Raw genomic sequence first — 10,634 nt, forward strand, 5'->3', positions numbered from 1 at the left:
CCCATTGCAGTCAGAACTACAGACTCACTCCCAATCTAAACTATGGAATGAACTTCCCATTGCAGTCAGAACTACAGACTCACTCCCAATCTAAACTATGGAATGAACTTCCCATTACAGTCAGAACTACAGACTCACTCCCAATCTAAACTATGGAATGAACTTCGCATTGCAGTCAGAACTACAGACTCACTCCCAATCTAAACTATGGAATGAACTTCCCATTACAGTCAGAACTACAGACTCACTCCCAATCTAAACTATGGAATGAACTTCGCATTGCAGTCAGAACTACAGACTCACTCCCAATGTTCCGCCGTAGTCTGAAAACCCACCTCTTCAGACTCCATCTCAACCCGTAGCTCCTCCCCTAGCCTCGGCCACCTTACAGGCGTATGCAAAGGCTCAACTTATTTAACTTAGATATCATTTTATGTAGACATAGCACTCTATAGTGTATACTCATAGTTTTGTGTGTGTGTGCGTGTGTGTGTGCGTGTGCGTGTGTGTGCGTGCAGTGGTCCGGTGCACCTGAAGAAGCGTAAGGCAGAGCGGGCAGCGGAGGAGGCGACCTATGAGAAGCTCCCTCGCAGAACCAACCAGCCAATGGAGGACAAGGAGGTCATTCACCTGCTGCCAATCAAAGACAAGACCCGCCTCATTCCTCAGAGCATCGAGAGACCAGGTCTGTCTGTCTGTCTGTCTGTCTGTCTGTCTGTCTGTCTGTCTGTCTGTCTGTCTGTCTGTCTGTCTGTCTGTCTGCCTGCCTGCCTGCCTGCCTGTCTGTCTGTCTGTCTGTCTGTCTGTCTGTCTGTCTGTCTGTCTGTCTGATCATAGATCAGCTACACCTCTGAGTAATGTTTGTCATCTCCGTTGACGAAAATATAGTTTAAAATATCTTTACATTTTATTTATTAATATCCATTTCTGCTTAAGTTATATATGCTTAGATGATTTCTATTTCTATTAGGATACATTTGTGCGACTGTAAAGATGAAACAGAAGTGGGGAGGAGGCTCCACTTCTGCTTTATATTTGACTCATGATCAGAGCTTCCGTTGCTCCAGACTGTACGACGGAAGCATTTATATTTGACTCATGATCAGAGCTTCCGTTGCTCCAGACTGTACGACGGAAGCATTTATATTTTACTCGTGATCAGATCTTCCGTTGCTCCAGACTGTACGACGGAAGCATTTATATTTGACTCATGATCAGATCTTCCGTTGCTCCAGACTGTATGACGGAAGCATTTATATTTTACTGATGATCAGATCTTCCGTTGCTCCAGACTGTATGATGGAAGCATTTATATTTGACTCATGATCAGATCTTCCGTTGCTCCAGACTGTATGACGGAAGCATTTATATTTTACTGATGATCAGATCTTCCGTTGCTCCAGACTGTATGATGGAAGCATTTATATTTGACTCATGATCAGATCTTCCGTTGCTCCAGACTGTATGACGGAAGCATTTATATTTTACTGATGATCAGATCTTCCGTTGCTCCAGACTGTACGACGGAAGCATTTATATTTGACTCATGATCAGAGCTTCCGTTGCTCCAGACTGTATGACGGAAGCATTTTTATTTTACTCATGATCAGATCTTCCGTTGCTCCAGACTGTACGACGGAAGCATTTATATTTGACTCATGATCAGAGCTTCCGTTGCTCCAGACTGTATGACGGAAGCATTTATATTTTACTCATGATCAGAGCTTCCGTTGCTCCAGACTGTATGACGGAAGCATTTATATTTTACTCATGATCAGATCTTCCGTTGCTCCAGACTGTACGACGGAAGCTTTTGAACATTGAGACTAGTCTGATGATGATGATGTCATGATGATGTCATGATGATGATGGCATGATGATCTCATGGTGATGATGTCATAATGATGTCATGATGATGATGGCATGATGATGTCATGGTGATGATGTCATAATGATGTCATGATGATGATGGCATGATGATGTCATGGTGATGATGTCATAATGATGTCATGATGATGATGATGTGTCTCCAGTGATCCGGGAGGAGGATGAAGATGAAGAGGAGGACACTGGACTGGAACACTTTGAGAACGGTACGCACGCACACACACACTCGGACGCACGCACACACACACACACACACACACACACACACACACACACTCGGACGCACGCACGCACGCACACACTCGGACGCACGCACACACACACACACACACACACACACTCGGACGCACGCACACACACACACACACACACACACACACACACACTCGGACGCACGCACGCACGCACACACTCGGACGCACGCACACACACACACACACACACACACACACACACACTCGGACGCACGCAAGCACGCACACACTCGGACGCACGCACGCACACACACACACACACACACACACACACTCGGACGCACGCACACACACACACACACACACACACACTCGGACGCACGCACACACACACACACACACACACACACACACACACTCGGACGCACGCAAGCACGCACACACACACACACTCGGACGCACGCACACACACACACACACACACACACACACACACACACACACACACACACTCGGACGCACGCACACACACACACACACACACACACACACTCGGACGCACGCAAGCACGCACACACTCGGACGCACGCACACACACACTCGGACGCACGCACGCACGCACACACTCGGACGCACGCACGCACACACGCACACACGCACACACACACTCGGACGCACGCACACACACACTCGGACGCACGCACACACACACACACACACACACACTCGGACGCACGCACGCACACACACACTCGGACGCACGCACGCACACACGCACACACACACACACACACACAGCTTTGCTTTTAACTCAAAGTTAAAACGTTCGCTCTGAAAGATTATATATTCAATGATTTGCACCACATTTTCACGATTTTTCAAAAATAGCAGACCTACAAGCTCGTAGTGCCGGGAAATCTTATGATATTTAGTTGACTAAAACTGGACTAACACTAGAACATTCCAGGTGACTAAAATGTGACAAAGTCCAGGAGATCCCCTCCCGTTGTTAACACCCCGAACGCCCGGGGTTATGTAATCCATTAAATCAGAGGTTATGTAATCCATTAAATCAGAGGTTATGTAATCCATTAAATCAGAGGTTATGTAATCCATTAAATCAGAGGTTATGTAATCCATTAAATCAGAGGTTATGTAATCCATTAAATCAGAGGTTATGTAATCCATTAAATCAGAGGTTATGTAATCCATTAAATCAGAGGTTATGTAATCCATTAAATCAGAGGTTATGTAATCCATTAAATCAGAGGTTATGTAATCCATTAAATCAGAGGTTATGTAATCCATTAAATCAGAGGTTATGTAATCCATTAAATCAGAGGTTATGTAATCCATTAAATCAGAGGTTATTTAATCCATTAAATCAGAGGTTATGTAATCCATTAAATCAGAGGTTATGTAATCCATTAAATCAGAGGTTATGTAATCCATTAAATCAGAGGTTATGTAATCCATTAAATCAGAGGTTATGTAATCCATTAAATCAGAGGTTATGTAATCCATTAAATCAGAGGTTATGTAATCCATTAAATCAGAGGTTATGTAATCCATTAAATCAGAGGTTATGTAATCCATTAAATCAGAGGTTATGTAATCCATTAAATCAGAGGTTATGTAATCCATTAAATCAGAGGTTATGTAATCCATTAAATCAGAGGTTATGTGATCCATTAAATCAGAGGTTATGTAATCCATTACATCAGAGGTTATGTGATCCATTAAATCAGAGCCCAGCGGAGCACATTTAGCGACGGACCGGATGTTATCCCGGATGTGGCTGAAGTAGCTAAATGTAGCCAAAACACTCTAGAGGCGATCGAAGCTGGAAGTACCCTCACTAAAAACGCAGGGACAACGCTCCACACGTCCCAAACTCTTCTCCCTTCTGGCTCCAAAACTGTGGAATGCACTTCCTGTTGCAGTCAGAACTGCAGCATCACTCCCGATCTTCCACCGCAGTCTGAAAACCCACCTTTTCAGACTCCATCATGGCCCATAGCACTTACCCTACCCCCTTAGATAGCATCTTTGTAGACTTAGATATCATTTGAAACAGATTTATAGCATGTTATGTAGACAGCACCAGGGCAGGAATTTCACGTCCACTCACAGTTAACAGTCTTTGTATTGAGTTTGTGCTTGAAATGTACTGTAATTCTGCAAACTGTTAATAAATATTGAAATCAATCAATCAATGATCCTCATCCATTCAAATTTCAAGGACCCCCAAATTAAATTTATATGAATTAGCCTAGGGTGACAGCCTGACAGGGTCCTAGGCCATTTCATTATGATTTTCATCTCTGGCCTGGGACCCCAAAACACGTTTACAATATTTTATAACAGTAGCTACTTATATTTTGTTATTTAAAGCTGTGATTATTTATTTATTTAAGAAGCACTGTTCTGAACCAATGTTCGCCTTGAAATAAAAATAAAAAGATGTAATCATCCTTAACCATTAAGCTAAAATAATTATGACCGGGGACGTAAAATATTTTTAAAATTGATGGCCTTCATGCCCTGGCACTTGGCCTTGTGCCCTCAAAAAGTTGACCATACTAAAGGCCAAGTGGCCTTGCCCCTAAAAGGATGAAATTACAGGCCTGGACAGCACTATAATTGCATTGTATGTAGTCATAGCACATCATAGTACATATGTATAGCTTAGTATAGCATATATGTATAGTTTATATGTATAGTTTCATTATATAGATATTCCACTGTTACGTTCTTAGCTTACGCATGTTTCATGATAAATGCTTTTTTATATATGTGATGTATTCCCATGCTTTTGTTCTTGCTTAATGTAAGTCGCTCTGGATTAAGAGCGTCTGCTAAATGCCTAAATTGTAGAACTCCGTCCTGAGTGCTGGGCGTTACTAATCGATAGGGCAGAGAACTCCGTCCTGTGCGCTGGGCGTTACTAATTGATAGGGCAGAGAACTCCGTCCTGTGCACTGGGCGTTACTAATCGATAGGGCAGAGAACTCCGTCCTGTGCGCTGGGCGTTACTAATTGATAGGGCAGAGAACTCCGTCCTGTGCACTGGGCGTTACTAATCGATAGGGCAGAGAACTCCGTCCTGTGCGCTGGGCGTTACTAATCGATAGGGCAGAGAACTCCATCCTGTGCGCTGGGCGTTACTAATCGATAGGGCAGAGAACTCCGTCCTGTGTGCTCGGGGTGTTAAATGTGTCTTGTTGTGCAATGTGTCCTCCCCACCAGAGGAGGTGCCAGAGAGCACCGTGATGAGCAGCACGCTGACGGCAGAGCAGAGGGAGGAGCTCCGCGCCGAGAAACTGACGGACAGGAAGCTCCGCATCGGAGCGCTGGCGTCGGCCATCACCGCTGACCCCACTAACAATGTACGTACTGTCCCTTTAATGCTGACCCTACTGTTAATGTACGTACTGTCCCTTTAATGCTGACCCTACTGTTAATGTACGTACTGTCCCTTTAATGCTGACCCTACTGTTAATGTACGTACTGTCCCTTTAATGCTGACCCTACTGTTAATGTACGTACTGTCCCTTTAATGCTGACCCTACTGTTAATGTACGTACTGTCCCTTTAATGCTGACCCTACTGTTAATGTACGTACTGTCCCTTTAATGCTGACCCTACTGTTAATGTACGTACTGTCGCTTTAATGTACGTACTGTCCCTTTAATGTACGTACTGTCCCTTTGAATGTCCCTTTAAAACACTAAGGTGTTGACCACCTGCCCCTGGCAGCTAAATAAAACACTAAGGGTTGCCCACCTGCCCCTGGCAGCTAAATAAAACACTAAGGGTTGTCCACCTGCCCCTGGCAGCTAAATAAAACACTAAGGGTCGCCCACCTGCCCCTGGCAGCTAAATAAAACACTAAGGTGTTGCCCACCTGCCCCTGGCAGCTAAATAAAACACTAAGGTGTTGCCCACCTGCCCCTGGCAGCTAAATAAAACACTAAGGGTTGCCCACCTGCCCCTGGCAGCTAAATACAACACTAAGGGTTGCCCACCTGCCCCTGGCAGCTAAATAAAACACTAAGGGTTGCCCACCTGCCCCTGGCAGCTAAATAAAACACTAAGGGTTGCCCACCTGCCCCTGGCAGCTAAATAAAACACTAAGGGTTGCCCACCTGCCCCTGGCAGCTAAATAAAACACTAAGGGTTGCCCACCTGCCCCGGGCAGCTAAATAAAACACTAAGGGTTGCCCACCTGCCCCTGGCAGCTAAATAAAACACTAAGGGTTGCCCACCTGCCCCTGGCAGCTAAATAAAACACTAAGGGTTGCCCACCTGCCCCTGGCAGCTAAATAAAACACTAAGGGTCGCCCACCTGCCCCTGGCAGCTAAATAAAACACTAAGGGTCGCCCACCTGCCCCTGGCAGCTAAATAAAACACTAAGGGTCGCCCACCTGCCCCTGGCAGCTAAATAAAACACTAAGGGTTGCCCACCTGCCCCTGGCAGCTAAATAAAACACTAAGGGTTGCCCACTTGCCCCTGGCAGCTAAATAAAACACTAAGGGTTGCCCACCTGCCCCTGGCAGCTAAATAAAACACTAAGGGTTGCCCACTTGCCCCTGGCAGCTAAATAAAACACTAAGGGTTGCCCACCTGCCCCTGGCAGCTAAATAAAACACTAAGGGTTGTCCACCTGCCCCTGGCAGCTAAATAAAACACTAAGGGTTGTCCACCTGCCCCTGGCAGCTAAATAAAACACTAAGGGTTGCCCACCTGCCCCTGGCAGCTAAATAAAACACTAAGGGTTGCCCACCTGCCCCTGGCAGCTAAATAAAACAATAAGGGTCGCTCACCTGCCCCTGGCAGCTAAATAAAACACTAAGGGTTGCCCACCTGCCCCTGGCAGCTAAATAAAACAATAAGGGTCGCTCACCTGCCCCTGGCAGCTAAATAAAACACTAAGGGTTGCCCACCTGCCCCTGGCAGCTAAATAAAACACTAAGGGTTGCCCACCTGGTCCTGGCAGCTAAATAAAACACTAAGGGTTGCCCACCTGCCCCTGGCAGCTAAATAAAACACTAAGGGTCGCCCACCTGCCCCTGGCAGCTAAATAAAACACTAAGGGTCGCCCACCTGCCCCTGGCAGCTAAATAAAACACTAAGGGTTGCCCACTTGCCCCTGGCAGCTAAATAAAACACTAAGGGTTGCCCACCTGCCCCTGGCAGCTACATAAAACACTAAGGGTCGCCCACCTGCCCCTGGCAGCTAAATAAAACACTAAGGGTTGCCCACCTGCCCCTGGCAGCTAAATAAAACACTAAGGGTCGCCCACCTGGTCCTGGCAGCTAAATAAAACACTAAGGGTTGCCCACCTGGTCCTGGCATTTAAATAAAACACTAAGGGTTGCCCACCTGCCCCTGGCAGCTAAATAAAACAATAAGGGTCGCCCACCTGCCCCTGGCAGCTAAATAAAACACTAAGGGTCGCCCACCTGGTCCTGGCAGCTAAATAAAACACTAAGGGTTGCCCACCTGGTCCTGGCAGCTAAATAAAACACTAAGGGTTGCCCACCTGCCCCTGGCAGCTAAATGAAACACTAAGGGTTGCCCACCTGCCCCTGGCAGCTAAATAAAACACTAAGGGTCGCCCACCTGCCCCTGGCAGCTAAATAAAACACTAAGGGTCGCCCACCTGCCCCTGGCAGCTAAATAAAACACTAAGGGTCGCCCACCTGCCCCTGGCAGCTAAATAAAACACTAAGGGTTGCCCACCTGCCCCTGGCAGCTAAATAAAACAATAAGGGTCGCTCACCTGCCCCTGGCAGCTAAATAAAACACTAAGGGTTGCCCACCTGCCCCTGGCAGCTAAATAAAACACTAAGGGTTGCCCACCTGCCCCTGGCAGCTAAATAAAACACTAAGGGTCGCCCACCTGCCCCTGGCAGCTAAATAAAACACTAAGGGTCGCCCACCTGCCCCTGGCAGCTAAATAAAACACTAAGGGTTGCCCACCTGCCCCTGGCAGCTAAATAAAACACTAAGGGTTGCCCACCTGCCCCTGGCAGCTAAATAAAACACTAACTAGAAAAAGTGCCCTTCTGGGCACAGGTCTCCACCAGGAGGATAGGACTGTGTGAGATGTTTGGCAAAATGTTTAGGAGTAATATAAATAAGTAATATGTTTGCCTTTGATGGCAATTGGATGATTTGAGGCGTTTTGTTCCAAAAATGTGTTTTGCAAAAATCAACCTGTTGGTGGCGCTATAACAGGCCAATGTGAAAAGGGTGGGATATATTCCTCAGCCTAGTAAGAAAATGTGTGAAAGATTTGACGTAAATTGCATGCTGCGTTCATGATTTGAGGCTTTTGTTCAAAACGGGGCAATCTTGCAAACTGTGAAAGCCAATTATAGCCAATTAGGATGGAATATGAAATATCGGACAGATCCGACTTGAGCACATGACCATAGAGATATTGTGTAACGATTTTTGAGATGTTTGGACAGAATCTGGAGGAGTAATATCCAAAAATGTGTTTTACAAAATTCGGCCTCCTGGTGGCGCTATAAAAGGCAGATGTGGAAAATGCAGGTCAAAGGTTTGTCCTTGGCCTCTAGGGAGTGTGCATGCAACGTTTCACGCAGATCGGTGCAGTTTTAGGTAAACAATGTGAAAAGCTGCCTCATGGTGGCGCTATAACAGGCCGTTCTGGAAAATGCGGGGCAGAGGTTCATCGTTGGCATCCAGGGAGTGTGTGTGCAAAGTTTGGCATCGACCGGGTTAACGGTGCCGGAGATTAGCTGGTAACGGACGGACGGAAGGACGGACACACACACGGACGGACGGACACACACACGGACGGAGTGCAAAACATACTCTCTCCCCATGCCTTCGGCCTGGTGGAGACAATAAAAGCACTTACCCTGCCCCCTTAGATAGCACTTTTTAGACTTAGATAGCATTTGAAACAGACTTATAGCATGTCATGTAGACAGCACAATAATTGCATTGTATGTAGTCATAGCACTTCATAGTACATATGTATAGCATAGTATAGTATATATGTATAGCATAGTATAGTATATATGTATAGTATATATGTATAGTATATATGTATAGTTTATATGTATAGCGTCATTATATTGATATGTTCTAGTTACAGTACGTTCTTAGCTTATGTGATGTATCCATGCTTTATATATGTGATGTATCCATGCTTTATATATGTGATGTATTCATGCTTTATATATGTGATGTATCCATGCTTTATATATGTGATGTATCCACATGCTTTATGTATGTGATGTATCCCCATGCTTTTTGTTCTTGTCTAATGTAAATCACTCTGGATTAAGAGCGTCTGCTAAATGCCTAAATTGTAAATTCTCTCTCTCTCTCTCTCTCTCAGATTAAGAAGCTGAAGGAACTGCGCTCCATGCTGTCAGAGTCAGACGTGTGCGTGGCGGTCTCGGTGCGTAAGCTGGTCATGGTGTCTCTGATGGAGGTCTTTAAGGACATCACCCCATCCTACCGCATCCGCCCGCTGACCGACACCGAGAAGAACACCAAGGTACGGAGGAGAGACAACGTCCCAAACTCTTCTCCCTTCTGGCTCCAACTATGGAATGAACAGTCAGAACTACAGACTCACTCCCAATCTAAACTATGGAATGAACTTCCCATTGCAGTCAGAACTACAGACTCACTCCCAATCTAAACTATGGAATGAACTTCCCATTGCAGTCAGAACTACAGACTCACTCCCAATCTAAACTATGGAATGAACTTCCCATTGCAGTCAGAACTACAGACTCACTCCCAATCTAAACTATGGAATGAACTTCCCATTGCAGTCAGAACTACAGACTCACTCCCAATCTAAACTATGGAATGAACTTCCCATTACAGTCAGAACTACAGACTCACTCCCAATCTAAACTATGGAATGAACTTCCCATTACAGTCAGAACTACAGACTCACTCCCAATCTAAACTATGGAATGAACTTCCCATTACAGTCAGAACTACAGACTCACTCCCAATCTAAACTATGGAATGAACTTCCCATTGCAGTCAGAACTACAGACTCACTCCCAATCTAAACTATGGAATGAACTTCCCATTGCAGTCAGAACTACAGACTCACTCCCGATCTAAACTATGGAATGAACTTCCCATTGCAGTCAGAACTACAGACTCACTCCCGATCTAAACTATGGAATGAACTTCCCATTGCAGTCAGAACTACAGACTCACTCCCAATCTAAACTATGGAATGAACTTCCCATTGCAGTCAGAACTACAGACTCACTCCCGATCTAAACTATGGAATGAACTTCCCATTGCAGTCAGAACTACAGACTTACTCCCAATCTAAACTATGGAATGAACTTCCCATTGCAGTCAGAACTACAGACTCACTCCCGATCTAAACTATGGAATGAACTTCCCATTGCAGTCAGAACTACAGACTCACTCCCAATCTAAACTATGGAATGAACTTCCCATTGCAGTCAAAACTACAGACTCACTCCCAATCTAAACTATGGAATGAACTTCCCATCGCAGTCAGAACTA

At 45.5% G+C, this 10,634-nt stretch overlaps 1 protein-coding gene across 1 annotated transcript; it reads left to right on the forward strand.

Moving 5' to 3' along the window:
• Positions 1–518: 518 nt before the first annotated feature.
• Positions 519–9,689, forward strand: LOC306917731 (nucleolar complex protein 3 homolog; the record flags this gene model as incomplete). The annotated part of the gene is made up of 4 exons (XM_079530633.1): positions 519–685; positions 2,034–2,093; positions 5,331–5,470; positions 9,466–9,689. Coding segments are annotated over 4 exons (591 nt in total), but the record flags the coding sequence as incomplete, so codon positions are not given.
• Positions 9,690–10,634: the final 945 nt, after the last annotated feature.

Source organism: Electrona antarctica, assembly GCF_951216825.1.
Source record: "Electrona antarctica genome assembly, contig: scaffold_1302, whole genome shotgun sequence".
NCBI classification, from domain to species: domain Eukaryota; kingdom Metazoa; phylum Chordata; class Actinopteri; order Myctophiformes; family Myctophidae; genus Electrona; species Electrona antarctica.